The sequence below is a fragment of the Pelophylax lessonae genome, assembly GCF_965119305.1.
Source record: "Pelophylax lessonae genome assembly, chromosome: 7".
NCBI classification, from domain to species: Eukaryota; Metazoa; Chordata; class Amphibia; order Anura; family Ranidae; genus Pelophylax; species Pelophylax lessonae.
Window position 1 is genome coordinate 36,131,364 of NC_138774.1, and position 26,612 is coordinate 36,157,975.

The 26,612-nt window shown below is 42.6% G+C and overlaps 1 protein-coding gene across 12 annotated transcripts in view; it reads left to right on the forward strand.

The window, feature by feature from the left end:
• The window catches only part of SYNGAP1 (synaptic Ras GTPase activating protein 1), a 643,453-nt gene that overhangs the window by 524,881 nt on the left and 91,960 nt on the right, over positions 1-26,612 (forward strand). For 9 of the 12 annotated variants that reach the window (XM_082263688.1, XM_082263695.1, XM_082263697.1 and 6 more), the window contains 3 exons: positions 12,583-12,784; positions 19,610-19,788; positions 24,276-24,866. In XM_082263688.1, the coding sequence (XP_082119814.1) occupies positions 12,583-12,784; positions 19,610-19,788; positions 24,276-24,866 (972 nt within the window). The remainder of the gene's footprint in view (positions 1-12,582; positions 12,785-19,609; positions 19,789-24,275; positions 24,867-26,612) is intronic. The other 3 variants (XM_082263693.1, XM_082263691.1, XM_082263690.1) reach the window with 2 other exon arrangements.

Here is a 26,612-nt window from a genome sequence, read left to right on the forward strand (position 1 = left end):
AGCAGGAGGAAAGAGGTCCCGATTCCCCTGTATAGATCCTTAGTTATCACTAGAGGGCTCTCCTGCAAGAGGTCCTTATTCCTCTATATAGATCTTTAGTTATCACTAGTGGGATCTCCGGCAGTAGAAAGAAGGTCCTGATTCCTCTATATAGATCTTTATATCACCAGAGGGATCTCTGGCAGGAGAAATAAGATCCTGATTCCTCTATATAGATCTTTAGTTATCACTAGTGGGATCTCCGGCAGAAGAAAGAAGGTCCTGATTCCTCTATATCAGTGGTTCTCAACTCCGGTCCTCGGGACCCACTAACAGGCCAGATTTTAAGTATTACCTTGGGGGATGCAGACTAGAATACTGCAATCACTGAGAAGCAAATGAGATCACCTGTGATGTAATTTAGTTATCTTGCAAACCTGGCCTGTTGGTGGGTCCCGAGGACCGGATTTGAGAACCACTGCTCTATATAGATCTTTATTATCACTAGAGGGATCACCAGCAGGAGGAAAGAGGTGCGGATTCCCTTATATAGCTCTTTATATCACTAAATGGATCTCCGGCAGGAGGAAAGAGGTCCTGATTCCTCTATAAATATCTTAATTTTCACTAGAGGGATCTCCAGCAGGAGGAAGGAGGTCCTGATTCCTCTATATAGATATTTATATCACTAGAGGGATCTCCAGCAGGAGGAAGGAGGTCCCATATCGTCTCTACAGATCTTTAATTATCACTAGAGGAATCTCTGACAGGAGGAATAAGGTCCTTATTCCCCTATATAGAAGATTATTTATTACTAGAGGAATCTCCAGCAGGAGGGAGGAGGTCCTGATTCGTCTACAAAGATCTTTATATCACTGGAGGGATCACCAGCAGGAGGAAGGAGGTCCTGATTTCTCTACACAGATCTTTAATTATCACTAGAGGGATCACCAGCAGGAGGGAGGAGGTCCTGATTCTCCTATATTGATCTTTAGTTATGACTAGAGGGATCTCCTGCAGGAGGAAGGAGGTCCTAAATCCTTTATATAAATCTTTATATCACTAGAGGGATCAACAAAAATATGTGTAGCAATATTAATCGTGAAATGCTACAAATGTGCCAAATAAACATAAGCAATCAAACATATGTGTTTATAACTTCACATTAAAGTGATTGTAAACTCTTGTTTTTTTCCTATAAAAATAACAAACATGATATATTTACCTCCTCTGTGCAGTTGGTTTTGCACAGAGCAGCCCGGATCCTCCTTTTCTCTGGTCCCTCTTCTGTGATCCTGGCCCCTCCCTCCTTTGAATGCCCCCACAGCAAGCAGCTTGCTGTGGGGGTACTCGAGCCGAATCACAGCTCTCTGTGTCCATTCAGACACGGAGCCCTGACCCGGACCCGCCCCCTCTCTCTCCTGATTGTCTAGCAACTTTGATTGACAGCAGTGGCAGCCAATGGAGCCACTGCAGTGACTCAGCCAGTCAGGAGGGAGTATCTCGGACGGCTGAGACACTCGTGGACATCGTTGGTCAGAGAGGGACCCCAGGTAAGTGTTAGGGGGGGCTGAGGAGGGCTGCTGCACAAAGAAGGCTTTTTATCTTAATGTATAAAATGCATTAAGATAAAGAAACCTTCTGACTTTACAAACACTTTAACTATATATATAGTTAATAATGTGTTTAACACTTAGGCTACATTCACACCTGAGCGTAGCGTTTTCGCACGTTTTTTACCGTGATTTTACCGCGATTTACAGGCGTTTTTACAGGCGTTTTTTGTGCAGGCGTTTTTAGATTGAATAGAAACCAATGGAAAACGCCTGTAATCTGCCCAAAAAGAAGCTCATGTACTTTTTTGAGCGTTGGGCGTTTTGCTTACAGCGTCAAAACGCTCAGATGTGAACAGGGGCCATTGAAATGAATAGGATTTGTCTTGTTGGGCGTTTTGAGAGCTGATCCTAGAGCAGAAAAACTCCCCAAAAACGCCCCAAAACGCCTAGATGTGAACGGAGCCTAAAACATGTGCAACAATGTTTATCAAGTCCCAAATGACATTCACTAACCACTTAACGACCACCCACCGCAGTTTTTGTAACTGTACGTCACTTCGCGGAACTGCTAACGGGGGGCTGAAGGCTCGCGTGCATGCCCATTTGCCACAGGGGAAGCCAATCAGCGGGTCCGGCAGCCGCGATTGCTGCCGGGCGCCCGTGATCCCTCCCCGTGGAGACAGAAAGGCGGTCTGCTGTTGTAAACACGGCAGACCGCTATTCTGTCAGTTATGAACACAGGGAGTTTCTCCTATTTAGGAACACAGGTCTTTGTGTTCATACAGAAAGCCCATCCCTCCCACAGTTAGAAAGCACCCCTAGGGACACATTTAACCCTTTGATTGCCCCTGGTGTTAACCCCTTCCTTGCCAGTGCCATTAGTACAGTGACAGTGCAAATTGTTAGCACTGATTACTGTAGTAATGTCACTGGTCCCCCCAAAAGTGTCAAAAATGTCAGTTAGGGGTCCGATCTGTCCACCGCAATGTCGCAGTACCGCTAAAAATCGCTGATTGCCGCCATTACTAGTAAAAAATAAATAAATAAATAAAAATTACATAAATCTTTCCCCTAGTTTCTAGACGCAATAAATTTTGCGCAAACCAACCAATAAAATACCAAAATACCCTTTGGGATTTTTTTTTACCAAAAATATGTGGCAGAATACAATTTGGCCTAAATGATGAAAAAATTAGATTTTTACATTTTGTTTATTGGGAATGTTTTATAGCAGAAAGTAAAAAATATAGTTTTTTTTCTGAATTGTCGCTTTTTTTGTTTAAAGCGCCAAAAAAAAAAAAAAAAAAAAAAAATCGCACAGATGATTAAATATCACTAAAAGAAAGCTCTATTTGTGGGGAAAAAAGGACATCAATTTTTTTTGGGTACAGTGCCGCACGACCGCACAATTGTCCGTTAAAGTAACGAAGTGCCGTATCGCAAAAAATGGCCTGGCCATTAAGTGGGAAAATCCTTCCGGTCCAGAAGTGGGTATAGTGGCTGTTAACCTCAGACATAAAAAATGAACAAAGTATATCCATCTATAGTGCTCTTGTCTCAATCCAGAGCACTAATGCCCCATACACACGTGCAGATTATCTGAAGACTTTTGTCTGCAGACTTACCAAAACCATATAATATGAGGTCAAACCTAAACACTTTCAATTTGTATGCAATCCGGCAGGCCCTTGCACTACATAGAAAAGGTAAGTCTGCAGACAAAAGTCTGCAGATAATCTGCATGTGTGTATGGGGCATAACTGTCATTTCTGTCTGCTGCCTCCTTCTTCTGCTATCAGCATGAGTCACTTCTTTGCTTTGAAAAAAATCCCCTGCACTGCATGAATTCTTTGTCAATTCCACCTCAGTGTGCTCCGTCACCAGCCACACCCCCTGCTCACCTTTAAACATTGATCTATAGTTATAAATAGATTAACATGTGCCCTGCCCCCTAATCTGGGCTTCAAATATTCTCAGGACTCTCCAGATGTATTAACTCTTCTAGATAAATCAACCTCCAGAACTCCCAGCCTCCTCATTATTCCATATTGCTCAGAAGAAGAAAAAAAGCCATTATTGTGTAATTGTGTGGTATATTCAAACACCATACACTTTGATGTCTATTATTAAAGCGGAGTTCCGGCCTATTTTGCAACTTTAGTGATTTCTGGAGTGCTCGCTATGCTGATCAACAATTGGGCATTATACATTTTTTTGGGGGGTCCCTTACCTTATTTTCAGGTCATTTTTGATTGTACTTTCTCCTTCTCCCCCCCCCCCTCTGTGGCCACGGCCACCGACATCACTTCCACCTTTGCATTGCATCCTGGGAGTTGTTTGTCATCACTCCCAGGAGGCTGGAATCAGGAAGAACTCCCAGAACACTCCCTGAAATCAGGAAGAAGGACACAGCAGATTACACTGCGGCTTCAGATGCCCACATCCAAGATGGCTGTGCCCCAGACAGCGTTTTTAAAAGTAAGATTTTGACTAAAATCCAATACTGTACACCTTGTAAGTATAAGAATAGCGGTTCTGTAAAGGGCGATGGATTAGTATTATAGGGGTATTTTTAGTTAAAAAAGGTATTTAAGGCTGGAACTCCGCTTTAAGTCACAAGGAGGGTGACGAAATGCGTCAAGAGTGGAGCTACATGACGTCATCACATTAAACCAAAACCTGGAAGTGAGATTCTTTTGTATGTGGAGATGATACTGATGTTATGTCTTAAGGGAGCAATGTTCTTTTAAAGTGGCAAATCATTTGCAGTCCACATGAGAGTTGAGCACTGTATTTGTGAGTGCATTTCCTTTGGGTTTTTTTATTATGGCCAAAAAAGGGTTTGGTTTTTAAGTATACTACATGATGGTGACTTTTTGTTTCTTCATAACAATATGAAATAATGAGGAAACATGATGACGTCATGTAGCTCCACTCTCAACGCATTTCGTCACGCCCCTCATGACTTAATCATGGATATGAAAGAGTATAGTGTTTAAGCCGCCGTTCACATTAGGTCGCTCCGACTTAGGGGGCGATCTGTGAAGTCGCGTGCACCGCGACTTCGGCGCGACTTGCACGGACTTCATAAAATGAATGTCTATGCAAGTCGCCTCCAGGTCGCCCCGAAGTAGTACAGGACCCTTTTTCTAAGTCGGAGCGACTTGTGTCGCTCCTATTAGAACCGGTCCTGTACTACTCAATGGACCCGATGGTGCGCGACTTGCCAGGCTGACCAAGTCGCCTGGCAAGTCGTAATAGTGTGAACCGGCTCTAAATATACTAGACGATGATGGCTTTTTTTTTTCTTCTGAGCAATATGGAATAATGAGGAGGTTGGCAGTTCTGGAGGTTAATTTATGTAGAAGAGATCTGTTGATACATCTGGAGAGTCCTGAGGAGATCCGAAACCCCAATTAAGGGGCAAGGTGCATTTTGACCTATTTATAATTATAGGTCAACTTTTAAAGGTGAGCCGGTGGTGTGGCTGGTGACGGCGCCCACTGAGGGGGAACTGACTAAGAAATCATTCAGTGCACGAGATTTTTTTAAAGCATTTTCTTTGGAATATTAAAGTACGTTAGAGTTTAGTGAGTGTCATTTGGGACTTTGGGAACATTAATGCGCAGGTTTTAGTGTTAAGCACATTATTAACTATAAATTCTTAATGTGAAGATTGTAAGCAGGTATATCTGATTGTTTATGTTTGGCACATTTATAGTATTTCACGAATAATATTACTATACATATTTTTGGCTCTTTTTGTTGGATACCATGGAGTAATCATTTTTAATTGCGCTGCACTTTTTATATAATAGGCTTTTTGTCAATGTGGGAATTAGTAGCTGATACACATTTGGTAGGGAATATTGCTTTCCTATTCTAACCTTTGACCCTCAGCTCACAAAAAGGGCACAGCAGTGATGTAGGGGGTCGCAGGATGAAACCGCAGTGTGCAGTAGGGGGCACAGGCATCTGACACTCCCGGAAGTATTAAATGCTGAAGAGTCTGGTAGGAGCCGCAGCACTGAAATGGAGAAAAGGTTAGACACGTGGGCCTCTAAAGAGATGAGTGTTACAGCTCTTCCATTGCAGGGGACTTTCAGCTTGATTTTTTTTAAATGACTGACTGGGTCAATATTATTCTTGTGTATAACTTGTAAAAACATAGGAGACACTATATTTGCTCAGAAAATATGCAGCATTGTTCCTGCTTCGTTGTGCTGCACAGTGGTTGTGCCTTGATGTTTCTCTCTCTCCTTATGCAAGTCTAGCCGTCAGATGGGACTGATTTAAAACAAACAATGTGTTTTCTATGTGCCTGAAATTCTATCTTTACAGTAAATGATCAGAGATAATTATTTATTTATTTTGTAAAAATCAGATAACCGATGACCACCCTTCAATCAGTTGCAGGTTTTAACCTCAAAACCAACCTATATAGTGCAGTTTTCAGGCTCATCACCTGTTCCTGAACCAGCAATTGACAAAACTTTACAAATTTTAAGAAGTCTTTGTACCTGGACAACTGAGCTAGCTTTCAGCCCTTGTTCACATTCGCATGTTGGATCGGAGGCAACTGCCGGCAATGGCACTGGCCGAATCTGTGCGACGCCGGACCGATTCCCAAAAGTAGTTTCTCTACTACTTTTGGCGATTTGGGGGGACATTTGTGCAGGAACCCACACAGATGTCTGTGAAATCACCCCCCGAAGTCGGATTGAAATCCCCGCTTAAAATCATGCAAGTTCAGCTGAACCTGGGCTCAAGAAAAAACCTGCACCTGTTTCCAGAGAGAACTTAGCTGGAAATATGGGTAGCATGCAGCTAAAAGGGGAAGGAAGCCCATTAAGTTGCAATGTGTTATGACAACACACAGATCTGATTAGACCCTTAGGCCCCTTTCACACCAGCGGACCAATCAGGTCTGCCTGTCTGACATGTGTCCGCTGTCACCTGTTGCCATTCGATCTGATCCAGTGCGCTAAAAGCAGACGGATGGGGATAGGTTTGCCATCCATCCAGCAAATTGGATCGGATGACAGATGGATAGAAACAGACAGGCAGTCCATTTACATCCAATTACCCAATAGAGATCAGCAGGCTGTGTCCGCGTCCGCTCTGCATAGCAAGGCAGACGTGGACCTGTTATCCGCCTGCTTAGCGGAGATTAGCGGAGAGATCCCCCCCCCCCCACTGAGCAGGTGGATCCGCTTGAAGAATTCCTCTCCATCTGAAAGGGGCCTTAAAGTAAACTAAAGCCCCGTACACACGCGTTGAAAATTGGAAGGGAATTTTCGTCCAATCTGCCGATTTTCGGCTTGTTAGTATGATGCTTCCGACAACCGACTCCGAATTTTCGGCCGAAAAAAATCTGGTGTGCAGACTATAAAATTTTTGTCTGCCGTCAAAACATGGCCGATTTTCGTGCAGTCAGTACAGATTTCGACAGGGAAAAATCTAATGAGCAAGTCTGGGCATGCTCAGAGAAGAAAGAACACAAAGAAAGCAATCCAACACATGACATCACTTCTGAAGTAGAATTATGTCGGGCGAGAAAATTCGTGTGCAGTCTAGAGCACATTCCAACCAACAAAACAACACTCTGGACAAAAGACGGACGATCGGTCGGCCGATAATCGTTGCGTGTGTACGGGGCTTTATACACAAGAACAAATAGGGCGCTGAATTTGGATCTTCTAAGGTCGGCCATAGACCAAGCAAATTTCTTTCCTGCAACCATGACTCCTGTCACCTCGATTCCCCCAGCAAAACAGACAGTGTTGACAGGGGAATTCCTCCATTGTGTCCTCCCTTCGGGGGAGGAGCCGTCTCCGCCAGGAAAACACAGTGATTACTGCTAGTGGCAATAGCAGCCGCTAGTGATAATCGCATGTAATATCCGGCAGACTGGTTGTACCCAAGTTGATCGATCAGTCAACTTACTGTAGGTACATTCAGCCTGCCCATACATGGTTAGAATCTCGGCCGGTCTATGCTGAACCAGCTGAGATTCGGACTGTCTATGGCTGGCATAAGGGTCACTAAAATTGTCACTGGCTCAGATTCGCCTCTAAGGGGAAAAGGAAAGGACCCAGAGTTCAATCCATTTACATACAATCCAATGAGAGCACCAAACAAATGTCCAAGAGTGCAAGATAATTTAATGATAAAACTGATTCATAGTAGAATAGAACCAACTAATTTTGTGGGCAAACTCACTCCCCCTTCATCATGGCTTTAAGTATAACTAAAGGCAAAACCTTTTTTTTTATTTTTGGATGGAGGGGAAATAGATTAGAAGAACTGTCAGTTTTTCGTCCCCGTTAACCACTTGCCAACCGCCCGCCGCAGTTTTACTGCGGCAGGCTGGCTCATCTGCGCGGTCGCGCATGTGGTGCTGGGGGGGCGAGTACATGCCGCCGGCGGTGTGCTCCCATCCCCACTAGGCAGCGGGAATGCCGATACAAGGTGCCAGCGGCCGCAATTGCCACCAGCCACCCGCAATTGCTCCCCGCTGAGAGAGTTGTAAACACAGCTGACCGTTCTTCTCTCTGAAATGATCACAGAGCGCCTGTGATCCTTCTATATAGGATCACAGGTCTCTATGGTCATTCCACAAGCTCTTCCCCCCACACTTAGGTAACAATCCCCTAGGCTCACATTTAACCCCTTGATCACCCACTGTGTTAACCCCTTCCCTGCCAGTGTCATTATTACAGTAACAGTGCATCTTTTTAGCACTGATTACTGTAGCAATGTCCCTGGTCTCCCCCAAAAGTGTCAAAAATGTCAGGTGCCCATTCTGTCCGCTGCAATGTCACAGTCCCGCTAAAAATTGCAGAACGCCGCCATTACTGGTAAAAAAAAAAAAAATGAATAAAAATGACATAAATCTTTCCCCTAGTTTGTAGACGAGATAACTTTTGCGCAAACCAATCAAAATACGCCTATTGCGATTTTTTTTTTTTACCAAAAATATGTAGCAGAAAACAAATTGGCCTAAAAGGATGAAAAAATTTGATTTTTAAATTTTTTTTTTTGGGAATGTTATATAGCCGAATGTGAAAAATATTGTTTTTTTTTTTTTTTTTCAGAATTGTCGCTCTTTTTTTGTTTATAGCGCAAAAAATAAAAATCGCACAGGTGATCAGATACCACCAAAAGAAAGCTCTTTTTGGTGGAAAAAAAGACATACATTTTATTTCGGTATGGTGTCGCACAACCGCACATTTTTCTGTTAAAAGTAATGCAGTGCCGAATCTCAAAAAATGGCCTGGTCATTAAGGGGGCAAATCCTTCTGGTCCAGAACTGGTTAAGGAGATTCACCCTCTCTATCTGTCCTGTGTATCGTTATCATTAAAATTGAAAGTAAAAGAAAATCCCAGATTTTGGATTGTCCCCTGAAAAGTAATAGAGGGGACATCTTCTAATGGGGACACTAGTTCCGTGACCTGGGGGGTCCCCAAGAGATTCCCTTAATTTGCAGTGATTTCCTCGCACTTCCTGTTTGGCTAAGGGACAGGAAGTGACAAAAGTAAACCTTACTCTCCCTTACTCTATCTAAAATAAAAAATAATGCCTATAGTTCTACTTTACAAAATTCCGATAGTGCCTAAAATGCACTGTGATTTAGTGATTGGGAAGTTTCAGGAGGCCAGTTTACGCCAGTGTGAGTGAATGCAGCAAAGAAGCTCCTTTGCTAAAGGACGGGTGAATTTGACCCCCAAAACACATTGGCTCTATTCTGCTATGAATCAATTTTATCATTTAATTACTTTAGACTCTTAGACATTTGTTTTGCGCTCCCTTTGGATTGTGTAAATCCTGGGCAATTTTTGGCTTTTTGTAACTAGTTTTGTGATTTGTTGGTTCAGCATCAGGAGACAACTGACAGTTGGATTATGGTGATGGTCTGCTGAGAACCTGCACCTGATTCAAGTAATGAATAAAGAGATATTATATTGTTAAGTAGCTATACTTGGACATACACTATATTGTCCAAAGTATTGGGACACCTGCTTTTACACGCACATGAACTTTAATGGCATCCCAGTCTTAGTCACTAGGGCTCAATATTGAGTTGGCCCACCCTTTGCAGCTATACCAGCCTAATCCATGTCTTTATGGACCTTGCTTTGTGCACTGGTCCAAATCATTTGTTGGTGGGGGGATTATGGTGTGGGGTTATTTTTCAGGGGTTGGGCTTAGCCCCTTAGTTCCAGTGAAGAGAACTCTTATGCCCTGTTCACACCTGAGCGTATTTCAGCTCGTAGAATGCTCATCTCTGAAGTCTCAAAACGCCCAACAAGCAAAATCCTATTCATTTCAATGGCCCCTGTTCACATCTGATCGTTTTGTCTCCAGTAGAAAAACGCCTGAAGCTCAAAAAAGTACATGAGCTTCTTTTTTGGCTGATTACAAGCATTTTTGTTAGATGTCAATGCCTTCCTCCAAACACCTGCAAAAAATGCCTGAAAAAAGCTTAAAAAAACGCCTGAAAAAAGCCCGGAAAAAAAAAAACGCCTGTAAAAAGCTAAAAAAAAGGCATGAAAACGATACGCTCAGGTGTGAATGGAGCCTTAAGGAGTCAGCATACTATGACATTTTGGACAATTTCATGCTTCCAACTTTGTGGGAAGAGTTTGGGGATGAACCCTTCCTGTTCCAACATGACTGAGCACCAGTGCACAAAGCAAGGTCCATAAAGACATGGATGATCGAGTTTGGGGTGGACAAATGTGATTGAACTTGATTGAACACTAAAAACTCTATAAACATATAAATGGCGCCATCCATAAGCACAAAAATGTATATAATGTATTGTGATAAAATAAACGTGATGACAGCTGCCCCCTTTAGGTGTAAATCACACTAAAATATCAAAAAACAAAAAGTAAACTAGGCGCTATCCTCCTCAAGGTGAAATCGAAAACCTGTATCTCAAAGTACAAAAATCCATAGCTGTGTTTGTGATTTGGTGACAATAAAATGCACATACAAACAATAAATCGTATTACAGAAAGTAAATAAACATGAACAAACACAGGACAACCATTATCCCCGAAGGACTTCCTGATGACGCTATTGAACAAAATGCATTGAGGTCGGGTTGTTGCTCGTTTGCCTTGGTTTGTCAGTGCGATCACATCCGGGTGTACTGAAACGCACACTGAGGCTTGGTAAGAGGAACGATGGTGCAGCGTAATATGGCGGATTTCTGGGCACTTTACAAACAAGTTGGTCGAGCTGGTGCCGGTCTGGGCACTTTACTATGTAAGCGCATTTGACTGTAGGATACGTTTTAAATTAACGAATTAACTAATATTTTCTCAATAAATCTGTGTTGCACGATTACCGTCATTTCTTTTTCTGGATGAATTGTGTATCCATTGATGGGAGAATCCGGCGGTTGGAGGCAGAAATGATGGTCATAGCAGGAGTGACCTTTCCCATCTGATATTATTGGGCTCAATATTAAAGTGTAATTGGTCCTGGTGACCACAGGGCTCTGGTGAGCTTATTTGGAGTGGCACCTGTGGTGGAGCACTGGTTGTTTTTTGCTCAGGATAACCCTATAGAAGCAGGGCCGATGGGACTTAATGCTCATTTGGAAAACACTGGACTTTTCTTAGGAACTTATACAAAGCATTTTAAGTTTTTTCCAAGTATTTTTTTTTCACAATTTTCACATGTCATGTTGTTTGTTCATGTTTACATACCTTCCGTAATAAGATTTATTGTTTGTATGTGCATTTTATTGTCACCAAATTACAGACACATGATAAAAGAAAAGGAATTGGCAGCACTCCAGGTTGAGTCAAAATCCAGATTTATTGACTGGACATCCAAATATGACAATTGTGACAAGGTAGACGCGTTTCACACACTGACTGTGTGCTTAATCATTAACTAGTAATGATTAAGCACACAGTCAGTGTGTGAAACGCGTCTACCTTGTCACGATTGTCATATTTGGATGTCCAGTCAATAAATCTGGATTTTGACTCAACCTGGAGTGCTGCCAATTCCTTTTCTTTTATCAAGTTTTCACGGAGGCGAGCCGGGGCATGCACCTGTGTGAGTCATCAGGCAATTACACCACCTTGAGCAGTGACTCCTTGTCTGTTAAATTACAGACACAGTTGTGGTTGGAGACTGCATTAACACATGTATTTTGAGATATAGGTTTTTGATTTCACTTTGAGGAGTATAGCGACTACTTTATTTTTTGTTTTTTTTGATTACCATAGACACACTCCTAAACCTTGTGGACAGCCTTCCCAGAAGAATTGAGATGCCTTAAGAGTTTCCTTCACTTAAACTAAGGGGCCAAGCCCAACCTCTGAAAAACAACTTCCACACCATAATCCCTCTCCACCAAATGATTTGGACCAGTGCACAAAGCATGGTCCATGAAGACATGGATGAGCGAGTTTGGGGTGGAGGAACTTGACTGGACTGAACAGAATCCTGACCTCAGCCAGATAGAACACCTTTGGGATGAATTAGCGCAGAGACTGCGAGCCAGGTTTTCTCATCTAACATCAGTGCCTGACCTCACAAATGCGCTTCTGGAAGAATGGTCAAACATTCCCATAGACACACTTCTAAACCTTGTGGATAGCCTTCCCGAAAGAGTTGAGGTTGTTATAGCTGCAAGGGGGTGGGCCAACTCAATATTGAACCCTATGGACTAAGACTGGGATGCCATTAAAGTTCATGTGCGTACATATAGTGTAGCAATGCTGGCTGATGCATCTCTTCTGCATCTGATATTTTTCTTTTTGTAGTTTTAAAGTTAATGGCAATATATGCCAAATAATACCATGGTGATTAATAACTGATGAGCAGATCATAGGCAGGATATAAATGTATAAATCCATAGTGATAAAAACCTGAACAATTTTACATATGACAATTCTGTAACAGACAGACAGTACCTCATAGACAGACAGTAAGGGGTTGCAGGAGACTGGCGCCACCTAAATGATGAATAACTAACATTTTGTGCATCAAACTATATTGAGATGTCACTGTCCCCAGGTTCAGCAGTAAGGAAGAGCACATGTCCTTCATGAACGAATTCCTGGAGACGGAGTTGGCCAATATGCAGAATTTTCTGTATGAGATCTCCAACATGGACGCGCTTACCAACAGCAGCAACTTCGAGGGCTACATCGACTTGGGGCGAGAGCTGAGTACTCTGCACGCCCTGCTTTGGGAGGTCATCCCCCAGCTCAGTAAGGTTAGTGGAAACTTGCATGCTACTTGCATAACCTATATATACAGACAAGTCTTCACAGCGCTAATAATGAATGATCGTGAAAACAATAAAAATTTAAACCAAAAAACATATGATAAATCTCAAAATAAGTCCTATATGGTAAAACTGTCTGATGTGTAGAGATCAAATTAGAAAGAGTATCAGAGTCTCAATTGAATCCAGGATGGGTGAGAAAATCAGATGTGAAGAAAACAATTTCAATCTAAAATGTGAGTCACCTAAGTGCACCTCCATCTTAAAACAAAATGGGCTCTTACCAGAAAACGTGGACTCTTTATTTAAAAAGTCAAATAAGGTGTATCAACCAGCGTGTCATCTGTGATGGGAATCTTTCTCTCCTCTCCATTATCAATGGTCACTACAGTCTCCCAGGCAACAACATAGGGTGCTCTATCGTAACATACAAAAGAACAGAACAGAGGGGGACACGCATGGTGTAAAACTGTATAGCAATTTATTGAGTAAAAAAGAAGATAGCCACTCACAAAATAATAACATAAACAAGTGTTTCCATAAAAAGTACCGGTCCTGGGATCAGATCCGACAGCATCCTCGTTTAGGCATGAGCGGTGATGTCACAAGCGTAAGCTCCACCATAATCAGAATTGGCGTCATCGAGGGCATGGTTACTCACAAGATGGCCCTGATGACGTCAATTGTGACAAAACCCGTAGGGTGGAGCTTACACTCCTGACATTACCACACATTCCATCACACATTAGACTCTTTTCACAATATTTCACTTATTTTGGGACTTATATAAGTTTTTTTATTCACCTTTTCATTGTTTTCATGATCAATAATTATTAGCGTGGCAAAGACTTGTGTGTATATATTGGTTTACAATCCAGTCCGATCGTTTTTTGCCAGCTTATTCTTTCTGAATATGCCAGGAAAATATCTGTTTGCTTACAATATTTGCATAACCTATCTATGTGGGATCATATTATTACAGTGTCTGGTGTTTTTTGCTTTGCTGGAAATTTGCTTTCTTACTTTATACCCTGCCACTTTCTTCCCATTTCATAATCTATCCCAAAACTACTCCCCCCTCCTTAGGGCTGCTGTTAGAAATCATGGGGCCTCATACAGCCTAGCTCACAGGAACAATGAACCAAGTCTAACAGATGGCTCCACCCACATGAACAAACGACTCATTCATGCAACCAGAATACCTGTAAGAATGAGTCCTTGATTATGTTTTTTTTTAATTTTTTACAATCCTAATTTTTTTTTATTTTTTAAATTTTTTAACAGCCCTGTGGGGGTTGGTGATATATCAGGTGTCTAACCAGCCCCCCAACGTCTCAGTTTTGAGACAGAGAAAGAGATTGAGGACCCTGATTCCTCCATTCTTTCTCTGCATCCATCAAAGTGCATGAACAGGAAGCACTCTGTATAGGGACACCCTGGTCATTCACAAACTGAATGCAGGGAGGGCCACAGGGGGATTGGTTCCAGTAATTGTGCCCATTCCTGCTGCTCTGGGCCCTAAACCCCGTACAGGGGTCAGGTGTTACCCCCTTATCAGCGGACCTGGCCCTCCTTGCCATACCTGCCATTAACAGTCTCTCATTCTGGCCCCCCTAATATCACACCCTTTGCCAGCTGCAATCTCTTCCCCTGCTGCCCCTCTACCTTCCCACTGCCAGTCTTTCCTTGGTGCTAGTCCCACTAATCCTGCCCTCCAGTACACTTTTCCTGTGATTTGCCAATTAGGAATGGAGCATGTTTAAAGTGAATTAATCACCAAGCAAGGAGCTTTGTGGGTGTGCAGAATTTCACAACTGAAGCAGCACTGTTAATGCCCAGGTTAGTGTTGAAATGTAATGTTACATTGACAACAAAAACAGCTGCTTTAAAGCTGAATTCCAGCCTTAATGTCAGTCATTCACAGTTGCACAGGCTCCTCTTCTATACTGAAATTTCCTGGCTTAAGCATGTCGAACATCATCCAGCTCAGGGTTTATCAACCAGGGTTCCATGGAACCCTAGGATTCCTCCAGAGGTTGCTAGGGGTTCCTTGTGCAAAGAGCATGTTCTGCCTTTCAGATAAATTCCCACTAATAATTTTTAACTATCTTTAAGAGTGTAATTCTTTGCAATGACAACAAGTGTAAGGCGCATTCTTCCCACTGACCATCACACTAATGTTTCACGTTCCAATAATTTTAAGCAGGGGTTCCCTGAGACCAGTAGTAATTTTTTTTAAGGATTCCTCTGTGTTGAAAAGGTCGCTAAAGGCATCCCTTTCATCCCTTTCATTCACTGAATTTTAGCTCCTTTAATAATGGAGGCTCAGTATCACATGTGGTCTGCATGCTCTGCATGCAAATACAGCCTTCCTAGGGATGCCTATTCCTCCACAGTAGACATCTACCCATAAAGGCATTTTGAAATTTGCCTAACTCCTCCCAAGAGCCGGTCTACTGCTAGCATCAGGGCTACTGGCTACTGAGAAGAGTACTGAGGAAGGGTGCTGAGATGTTTTCAGGAATCTTGGTACAGTACCCTACTGGCCCCTCCCACCAGCTATGATCTGTTTGCATTGCGAAACCCTGAGACCCAGTGATTTCCTCTAAAATCTAAAACAGAATAAAGAGGGGAAACACATAATGGCATAACACTGCAGGGGGCCCTTAAAAAAAAAAAAAAAAAAAAAAAAAAAACAATACTGAGTTTACTACCATTTTAAACTTTAGCTCTAAATAATAATCTGTAGTATGCAGGAAGAAAACAATACCCCGGCTCCTGACTCTTTATCTGTCTAGAGACGTAGATTTAAATTTATTTATAGAATCGGCTGGTGGTATAAGGCAGATTCTTCATCACTGCTACAAAAAGGCAAGTCCTGGCAAACCGAATTCTGCAAATATTTCATTGTGTGTTTGAAGGGCAGCTTGAAAGTCACTAACAAAATGTTCCCTGCACATGTAATATCTTGACATTAAAGGAGTTGTAAATTCAGAAGTTTTTTTTTTAATCTTAATGCATTCTATGTGTTATAATAAAAAGCCTTCTGGGTGTAGCAGCCACCCCAGCACCCCCTAATACTTACCTGAGACCCATCTCTGTCCAGCGATGTCCACGAGTCCCTCAGCCACCTGGGGCTCTCCCTCCTGATTGGCTGAGACACAGCTGCCGCGCATTTGGCTTCCGTGGCTTTCAAAGTCAGTTAGCCAGTCAGGAGAGAGAGAAAGAGAGGGGGCTGGGCCAAATGGCAGCTCTGTGTCTGCATGGACACAGGGAGCAGCAATTCGGCTCGGGTGCCCCCATAGCAAGCTGCTTGCTGTGGGGGCACTTGAAAGGAGGGAGGGGCTAGGAGCAGCTATGAGGGACCTGAGAATAAGAGGATCCGGGCTGCCCTGTGCAAAACCAACTGCACAGAGGAGATAAGTACATGTTTGTTATTTAAAAAAAAAAAAAAACAAGACTTTACAATCACTTTAAAGGAGCTTGTTTGGCTGTACTTGTGGATCACAGGAGTGCAGTTCGTTCTGCACTCCTATGACCCCTTTTCAGCAGACAGTGGGCTAACATCACTGAGCCAGTCCAGACTTGGGCAAGATCGCGACTATAGGGTCAGGGTCCGCCCACAACCATGGACTGGCACCTGGCTAAGCCTCTCAGTGAGCCACTGGGAGATCGAGCTAGCCGTTCCCACCCCCTTCACAGCCCAGCGCTCCAGTGAGCGCAGAGGGAAAGAGTAAAGAGCTGGTGTTCTGCCGAAAACTCCAACTTGCCAAGAACTCCAATCACGTTACTTCCAGTGACTGTACATCATGAATAATTGGAGATTTCGACAACTTGGTGTTTTCACAAAACAGGGGGTAGCGTATACACTCCTGTACACGCTATAATGAGTGGACATTGTTAGTCTGCCCGCTAGTAACCAAAACATGGCCGCTGAAAGTGATTGGGCCAATGCCCACCTCTTCTATAGTCCCTGATTATAAGCAAAGTCTAATCAGAACTGTGTAAGGAAAACGGAGTCTCCGGGAGAATCCTTTCTCTCTGTGAAATAAGACCAGGCAGTCAGTGTACAGGTCAAAGGGATTCTCCTGGAGACTCCATTTTCCTTACACAGTTCTGATTAGACTTTGCTTATAGTCAGGGACTATAGAAGAGGTGGGCATTGGCCCAATCACTTTCAGCTGGGGGCTCGTCCGGGATCGAAGAGAGGTCATCACAGGTCTGAAAATCACCGTTACTGGGTAAGAAGATATTTTTTTTTATCTGTTTACCTGTCCGGGAGACCTGGACTTTGGCCCTGGTTCCGATCTCTGAACCATACACCAAACGCTCAGGGAGCATGTTGGATATAGAGAGTGTCTCTGGGAGATGCTCTGGGTTTTTTTTTTTGTTGTTTGCACGTTTATATATATATATATATATATATATACATATATATATATATATATATATAGAGGCTTCAGGGAAGCCGGAATAATATTTTTCAGGGAAAGATATTATATGTCAATCTGTTCTGTGTAAGAAAACAAAAACAACCCCTTTTCTTGCTTACATCTCTCTATCGCATAGAACTGTAAGTTATAGAGCACACAGACATTTAAATTTCAGCCGCCTCCAAGACGGCGACAACAAGCAGGTGGACTAACAATGTTGACTCATTATAGCATGTACCGGAGTGTAAAGGCTGGCAGTGTTCTATGAAAGCACCAAGGGGTCAAAATCTCCAATTGTACCTGGTGTACACTCACCGGAAGTAATGTTGTGGGAGTTCTTTGCAAGTTGGAGTTTTCGGCACAACACTGGTGACTGACAGTCACAAGCTCTGAGTCACGGAGCACTGAGATCCGAGCGATCAGCAGTGTTTGATGGCATAGTTCTCGGTCTTAGAGCCGGCAGGGGACAGATGCAGCATCTACTATAATTCTTGAAAAAAAAAAAAAAAAGTTAATAACTACAGTTTATATTGTAATAAAATATTTCAGAATTGTAAAGGAAGGCAACTTTTTTTTTTTTTACAATTTGGTTAGAGTGGGGACAGGGTGGACCCTCTGTCAGGTATTTATTGCTTTTTTTTTTTGTTTCCACTGGGCAGTTTCACCCACTCTTTTTGTCCTGGTGACTATGGTCACTGACACGGAAAGTGATGGGGAAATCCAAAATTTTGAGAAAGCCGCCAGAATAAGATATGAGGGTAAAACCTCCATTTGGGACACGTTTTCCTATGACAGCTATTTAAATGGGAATTCTGTTCACTTTAGAGAAATTTCCTCTCATTTCTTGTTGTGTCTGAGACAGGAATTGATGGGAAATCCCCCCCAGCGGGACACAGAAAGCAAAAATAAATTACCTACCAGGAGTTATTAACCCTCCCTACTCCATCTGAAACTAAAAGAAAAGGTTTTGGTTTTTGTATGTTTTATGTTCAGGTGTATCTCATAAAATTAGAATATCATCAAAAAGTTAATTTATTTCAGTAATTGAATTCAAAAAGGGAAACTCCTATATTTTTTATAGATAGGTTACACACAGAGTGATATATTTTAAGCATTTCATTCTTTTAATTTTGATGATTGTGGCTTAAAGCTAGTGAAAACCCAATATTCAGTAACTCAGAAAATTAGAATATTACATAAGACCAATAAAGAAAGGATTTTTTTATAAAGAAATATTGGCTTACTGAAGAGTAAGTCCTTGTACAGTATAGTATGCACTAAGTGGTCGGGGCTCCTTTAGCATGAATTACTCCATCAATGTGGCGTGGCATGGAGGTGATCAGCCTGTGGCACTGCTGAGGTGATATGGAAGCCCAGGTTGCTTTGATAGCAGCCTTCAGCTCTTGTGTATTGTTGGGTCTGATGTCTCTCATCTTCCTCTTGACAATACCCCACAGATTCTCTATAGGGTTTAGGTCAGGCGAGTTTGCTGGCCAATCAAACACAGTGATAGCATGATCATCATGATCATTAAACCAGGTATGGATACTTTTGGCAGTGATGATTTGGGGAGCCATGTCACCTGCTGGTGTTGGTCCACTGTGTTTTATCAAGTCCAAAGTCAGCGCATTCCTCTACCAGGAAATTCTAGAGCACTTCATGCTTCCCTCTGCTAACCAGCTTTATGGAGATGCTGATTTCATTTTCCAGCATTACTTGCCACCTGCCCACACTATCAAAAGTACCAGTCTGGTTTATTGTTAATGGTATCACTGTGCTTGATTGGCCAGCAAACTCGCCTGACCTAAACCCCATAGAGAATCTGTGGGGTATTGTCAAGAGGAAGATGAGAGACACCAGACCCAACAATGCAGATGAGTTGAAGGTTGCTATCAAAGCAACCTGAGCTTCCATATCACCTCAGCAGTGCCACAGGCTGATCGCCTCCATGCCACGCCACATTGATACAGTAATTCATGCAAAAGGAGCACAAACCAAGTACTGAGTGCATATTATACTGTACATGAACATATTTTTCAGTAAGTCAACATTTCTGTATTAAAAATCCTTTTTTTTTTAATTGGTCTTATGTAATATTCTACTTTTCTGAGACTTGGGTTTTCATTAGCTGTAAGCCATAATAGTAAAAATAAAAAAAAAGAAATGCTTGAAATATATCACTCTGTGTGTAACGCATTTATATAAAATACATACGTTTCATTTTTTGAATTGAATTACTGAAATAAATAAACTTTTTGATGATATTTTAATTTTATGAGATGCACCTGTAAGTAAAACACAAAAGTGGTACGGAGAAAGTGATGTTTCCATATACATCAGCTGGCATCTGTTTTATTTTCACATCTTATTTCTGATACAGGATGCTCTTATAAAGCTGGGGCCCCTCCCCCGCCTTCTCAACGACATCAGCCTAGCGCTCAGGAACCCCCACATCCAGCGACAACCAAGTCATCAAGAACGGCTACCACCTCCCAAACCCGTTGTTTTAAGGGGACCGTCTGCGGAGCTTCAGGGCTACTTGGCACGAGACCTCAACAGGTATGCACAGTGCGCTTATGTGTGTGTGCATTGTGAAGTTCATCTGGGCCTTAAAGTGTAACTAAACCCATCAATTTAGCAATTTCGAAAATTGTTTGAGCTATCAACCAAACTGTCAAACCATTCAATGGCTGGTGTCATACCTGATCACATGTGCAGCATCATGGCAGCTGCAGATCAAACAGAGGCCAATATGGCAGCTTCCTTGGCTAATAAAAAATTGGAGGGTTTAGCTCCACTTTAATGCATAATGAGCCATGAAACATGTATGCATTCAAAATAATATCAACTATATGTACAGATGCTTTGCAAAACATAACAAAGCAGTCAAGCCGAAATAGCTGTTTAATAAGCTCTGGATCAAGCAGTCAAGCTAAGGTAGATTTGCAGTAAACACTGGACTTATACAGGGCTTTTTTTCTTAGGGAATAGAGGTGCAGGCACTCCCTCCTTCTGAGTCAACTCTTGTCTCCGCCCCCTACCCACCTCCGAGCACTGTTCCTTGGTTCCACCCTCTACCCACAACCCAGTATCGCTCCTTTTAGAGACTACAAAATCAAGTATCATTCTGTGGTGCTAAGTAATTTGTATTGCATTTGTTAATGATAACAGGAAAAGCAGTAAAATTGATCCAGAACAATACCCCCCCCCCCCCCCCCAGCAAAAAAAGATCCACCCCCAGCAACGATACCCCCCCCCCCCCCCCCCCAGGAGAATTTGTCTGCCAGCAACAATAAACTCCCCGCAACAAAATAAAAAACCCAGCAACAATAGATCTACCCCAGCAACAACAGATCTACCCCAGCAACAATAGATCCACCCCAGCAACAAAATACACCCCCCTGCAACAAATTACCCACCCCAGCAAAAATGTACTCCCCGAGAGGATTTGTCCGCCAGCAGCAATAGTTCACAGAGCAGCCAGCAATAATTGACTCTCCAGTTGCCGGCAACAACAGACCTCTCCCTCAAGAGTAGATCACTCTGAATAAAATTGCTCCCCACCAGTAACAGTAAATCCCTCACGAGCAATAATAGATTCCCCCACCAGCAACAATATATCCCCCAGCAGCTAACATCAACAGACCATCTAGCACACCTCGGCACCTCTTGCTACTACATACATTCAGTGCTGGAGGTGCTGGAAATGCGTTCCCCCGCGTTCCCGATGAAAAAAAGCCTTGAAACCCTGCTGTGCAACGAGTGATGGACACTCTTGTTATGTTGTAAACATTGAGCATCCAAAATAATTTTACAAAAGTTATTTAAGTACCTTTCTGGTCTACGTGGTCAAGGAGAAGGTACTATTCCAATGTTTCGCTGGCATTCCTGGCTTTTTTAAGGGGTCCTTAAATTTACATATCCTTTACAAGCCCTTCCTGACCTCTCTACCTGCTTATAATGGGAAGTAATTCATTCTCAAAAATCCCCCAAAGCTCACAACAAAGCTGAGTTTCAGTCATTTTACCAGCTTATAAATATCTGCTGCATGTTTTGGAAACAATTAGGATTTCAATGCCTGTGTTGTGAACTTTTAAGAATAATTTCTCCACGGTGCATGTAGCTATTGACGTGAGTGAGGGTTTGCTTAAAAATACCTTTACTACTTGTTCAGAATATGTAAATGCTTTAGTGTGCAGGATCTGGGCTCAGGTTCACTTTAAGATAAACTCCAGCCAGAACTCCTTTTTTAGCATTGGATGGAGTGTTTTGTTGTTGTCCGTGCTTTCTTCAGAAATATTTCCACTTGCATCCTGTCCCGGAGACACAACAAAAATGGGTACATCTTCCCAAAATGAGTGGAAATCACACCTTTGACTATATATTTCCACACATTGTGGGGTTTTATTACTAAAGCTGGAGATTGCAAAATCAGGCTTATGTCTGCAAATAAACCAATTAACTTGTTCAATTAGGCTTTGGCAATAAAACCTGGAAGCTGATTGGTTTTTATGCACAAGTGAGCCTGATTTTGCACTCCCCAGCTTTAGTAAATACATCCCTTTATGTCTCCTTTACTCAGCTGGGAAACATCAGTAAAAAACTGTCAATTACTAACAAACTTAAAGTAATATTAAAGTCTTGGTTTTTTTTTGTTTTTTTTTAAATAAAAAACATGTTATGCTTACCTGCTCTGTGCAGTGGTTTTGCCCAATCCTCCTCTTCTCGGGTCCCATGCTTGGCCAAGCTGCTGAATCCTCCCTCCTGCTGGGTGCCCCCACAGCAAACAATTTGCTGTGGGGGCACCCAAGCAGGAGCACTCCCGAGATGCGGCTTTGTGTGTCAATTCATACACAGAGCCACAGCTCAGCCCCGCCCCGCCCCTCCATCTCCTGGCTGTGATTGACAATGGATCCCTCTGCTGCCAAAAGCCAATCAGGAGTGCGAGTCCCCAGAGAGGCAAGGCTCTCGTGGACATCGCTGGATTGAGAGTGTGCTCAGGTGAGTATTAGGGGGGCTGCTGCACACAGGAGGTTTTTTACCATCATGCATAGAATGGATGACGGTAAAAAACCTTGTGCCTTTACAAGCTCTTTAAGGATTTTGTAACCAAATTATTGTCAATTATATTGTATTAAATATCCTTTGTTATAGCAAATGTTTACCATGTTCCTCCTAGGATGTGGGTTTTTATCAAAAGGTATATCCTGAGACTGAATGGCCAAGGAGGTGATGGGAGACAGTTAGACACAGTAGCAGGTGTAATTCTGGGCTGCAGATAACAATATTAAATAGATTATTGGCTTTTGATCCATGTTTTAGTTATATATACAGTGGGAATGGAAAAGAATCACCCCCTTTAAAATGATCACATTTTGTTGCTTTGCAGCCTGAAAAAACGACAGACGCAGTTTTTGTTTTATCCAGCTGTATTTACTTAGTGCAACTTATAACAACTTAAACATCCATGTGAAAGATATAACACCAACATGTCAAAAGAAAATAAAAAAAAAATTTGAAAAAGAATCACTGAGTTGGAAAAAGGATCACCACTAATGTCGGTATTTTGTTGAACCTTCTTTTGCTTTAAAGCAGCAATCCTCAACCCTGGTCCTCAGGGCCCACTAACAGGCCAGGTTTGCAAGATAACTGAAATACATCCCAGGTGATATAATTTGCTGCTCAGTGATTGCAGTATTCCAGTCTGCATCTCCCTAAGGTAATACTTAAAATCTGGCCTGTTAGTGGGCCCTGAGGACCGGAGTTGAGTACCACTGATTTAAAGGATAAAATTAGCTCTTTTTAGGGTGGAACATGTAATATGTTCCCAATGCCGCTGCCCGCTACCCCCCCCCCCCCCCCCCGTGACAGCAGTCTGTAAAGGTTTCCCGTACTAGCTGTCGCTTTTTAAAATCAGTGATGCCGTGTGGGGCTCTGCCTACACAGCCATGTTTTTCATTCACACAACTCTGTGCATGAATGAATTACAAGCCCCAACATCCTTTGCGGTTGTCGGCTTGTAGTTCTCAATGTACTACATTTTACCACCTCCGTGCTTTACTGTAGGAATGGTGTTATTTGGATTGTGAGCTGTATTGGATTTCCACCAGACATATTGTTTGGTGTTGAGGCCAAATAATTCAATTTTAGACTCATCTGACCATAACACCTTTTTCTATGTAACCTCAGAATCTTCAAGGTGCGTTTTGGAAAAGCTCAGTCGCGACCGCATGTGGCCTTTTTTGAGGCGTGGCTTTTTTCTTGCAATCCTCCAATACTAGCAACATTTGTGAAGAATTTGTGATATTGTTGTCACATGCACACAATGACCACTTTTTGTCATCAATTCCTGCAACTGCTTCAGAGTTGCTGTAGGCCTCTTGTAGCTTCTCTGACCAGTTTCCTCCTGGCTCTTTCATCCAGTTTGGAGCGACGTCCTGATCCAGGGAGGGTCTGAGTTGTACCAAATACCTTCCACTTTTTAATAATAGACATCACTGTGCTTCCAGGCATTGATAAAGCCTTTGAATTTTTTTTGTATCCATCTCCTGACTTGTGCCTGTCCAGACCTTTATCCCAGAGATCTTCTAATAGTGCCTTGCCACCAATAGTTGATTGTTTGCCTCAGCTGCTTTACTAGGCACAGAAAAGGTCCAGGAAAGCTCTTTTCATGCTGAGCTAAGCCAAATGACCATAGCTGATCACAGTTGAAAGTCAAATGGCTTTGTGCCATTGAGAAGGTGATTAGCTACACCTGATTGAGTCATTTTTAGGATGGAGTGATCCTTTTTCCAACTTAGTGATTCTGTTTTTGAATTTTCTTTTCTGAGATATTGGTGTTATATTTTTTACTTGGATGGTATAAGTTGCACTGAGTAAATACAGCTGGATAAAAAAAAAATATATATGTCTTTATTTTAGGCTGCAAAGCAACAAAATGGGATTATTTTAGAGGGTTGTGATTCATTTCTTTACCCACTGTATATATAAATATACTGTACATAGCTTTGGCTAGAACTATCTTTTTAAATGTTTTGTTTCCTCAGCTCCATCGACATGACCCGTCTACCTTCACCCACCAAGGACAAGTCCTCAAAAGATATGTTCTTTGTGTCACGCCGCCCCCTCACCCGCTCATCGCCTGCCTATTGCACCAGCAGCTCAGACATCACAGAGCCCGACCAGAAGATGCTGAGTGTGAACAAAAGCGTGTCCATGTTAGACTTGCAGGACAGTCGCATGAACAGCGTGTCCAACCTGCAGGCCGTAGGGGACCTGCTTAACTCCAGCCAGGCCTCCATATCTGGGGGGCTCCGCCCGGGGGGCCGGCTCTCCCAGGGTAGTGGGTCTAGCATTGCGGCTGGTCTGCGGCTCAGTCAGATGGGGGTCACCACCGACGGGCTTTCGGCTCAGCAGCTCCGTATCCCCTTGTCCTTCCAGAACCCGCTCTTCCACATGGCCCCTGACGGCCCCACTGGACCACCCCCTCACCAAGCTCCTCATCGGCCGGACCCTGGAGCTGATGCCTTCGCCCCATTCCATGGCTACAGCAAGAGTGAAGACCTGACCTCCGGCAAGCACATGCTGCACAGCCACAGCTACAGCGACGATTTCAGCCGGCAGGGGTCAGAGTTCAGGTACCAGCCCCACTAGGGGGCAAAAGATTTGGGGCTGCAGGTGGGGAGAGTAGAGAGGTGGTATAAATATCATTGGATATACATATATAAGTCATATATGTATATAGCACTATATATTTATATATAGTTAATCGGTGTTCCTGTCTATCGCATGCTCTCTGATAGATCTAATCTTTGTTGAAGAATGGAGGGTGTTGTTCCTGCACGAACACATCTTCTTTTCCCTTAGATTTTTGCAGCTTTATTAATTACATACTGATTACACAGATCTATATTTAACGCAGCTAGACAGCTGGGGGGCGATGAGACAGTCAGTGTTCACAGTATCAAAGCCAGCTCTTTATGGCCCATTTACACTTGAGCACTTAAGGTGAACTTGCAGCAAAGTTAACCCTATTTATCCAGGCATGGAAATTGTGAAGCTTGTACATTTTCATGTACAGGTGTATACTGCATCATTGAAAGTAATGGAACAGATCTTTTTGTGAGCTTTAGGTGTTATTTTTACAAGTGTAAATGGGTCTGTATGGGGATCTGTCATTTTACAAGTAAGTACCTGGTTGATGTGGAAAAGTGGCAAGGATTTCTGTTGCCCCTTTGCTTGGAAGGGGCCTTAAAACAATGCATGCCTTATGCAAATAAAGCTCCTTTCAGTTGAAGATGCTTGTCGATATGAAAATGTCGATAAAAAATCCTACAGAGGAGTTCTTACATTCTACTGTTGTTTCCAGAATGTAGATAAACCATACAAATACAGTGGTTCCCATAAAGCAGTGGTCTCCAAACGTTGGCCTTTTTCTTGCCTTTATCTGGCCCTTTTGGCACTATTCCTCCCATTGATACCAATGATGGGGCACTATTCCTCCCACTGACACCAATGATGGGCACTATTCCTCCCACTGACACCAATGATGGAGCATCATTTCTCCTACTGACTCCAATGATGGGGCAATTTTCTCCCTCTAATACCAATGCTGGGGCACTATTCCTCCTACTGACACCAATGATGAGGAATTATTCCTCCCACTAATACCAATGATGGGGCAATATTCCTCCCACTTATACCAATGATGGGGAAATGTTTACCCCAACTCACGTTGGAGCATTTTCTACTCCCACTGGCTACAATCTGCCCCCCACCTAAAGTATGAAGGACAGTCAACTGGCCCTTTTTATGGAAAGATTGGAGGCCCTTGCCATAGATTTCTGGTCGTTCTGTAGTATTTAATATAGCAGGTGCCATGGTGATCAAAATCTAGATCAGTCGTGGTTAACTTTCTTGATTCAGGAGACATTCATTGACTGGAGACATATTACATGAGATTACTAGAAATCACTGTTCATAACAGGAAACACAAATTAGTGTCTGGAGGGGCCCTGAGGGCTTCACAAAGAGTGCCAAAGAGCTGCAGGTTGGGCACCAGGGAATCTAGATATTGTAGCTCAAAATTCAGATATAATAAGGAATTATGTGAGAGGAGAATGACTCTATGTTAATATATGGTATAATACACTTAAAAGAAAGCCTTTACTGAGAGAAATATGAATGAAAAAAAAAGCTATTTGCCTGCTTGCATTTGGCCTCAGGCAGTGTAGTGAGAAGGAAGTCTGGACTCCTAAGTCAGTGCTTCTGTAAAGGTTTCATTTAAGATTATCAGCTTTACTGTCCAGTCTGTGACTAACTCTTAATAAAAACTAAATTCAAGTAGAAGGTGGCACCTAAAACCCTTATTCCACAGTACCAAT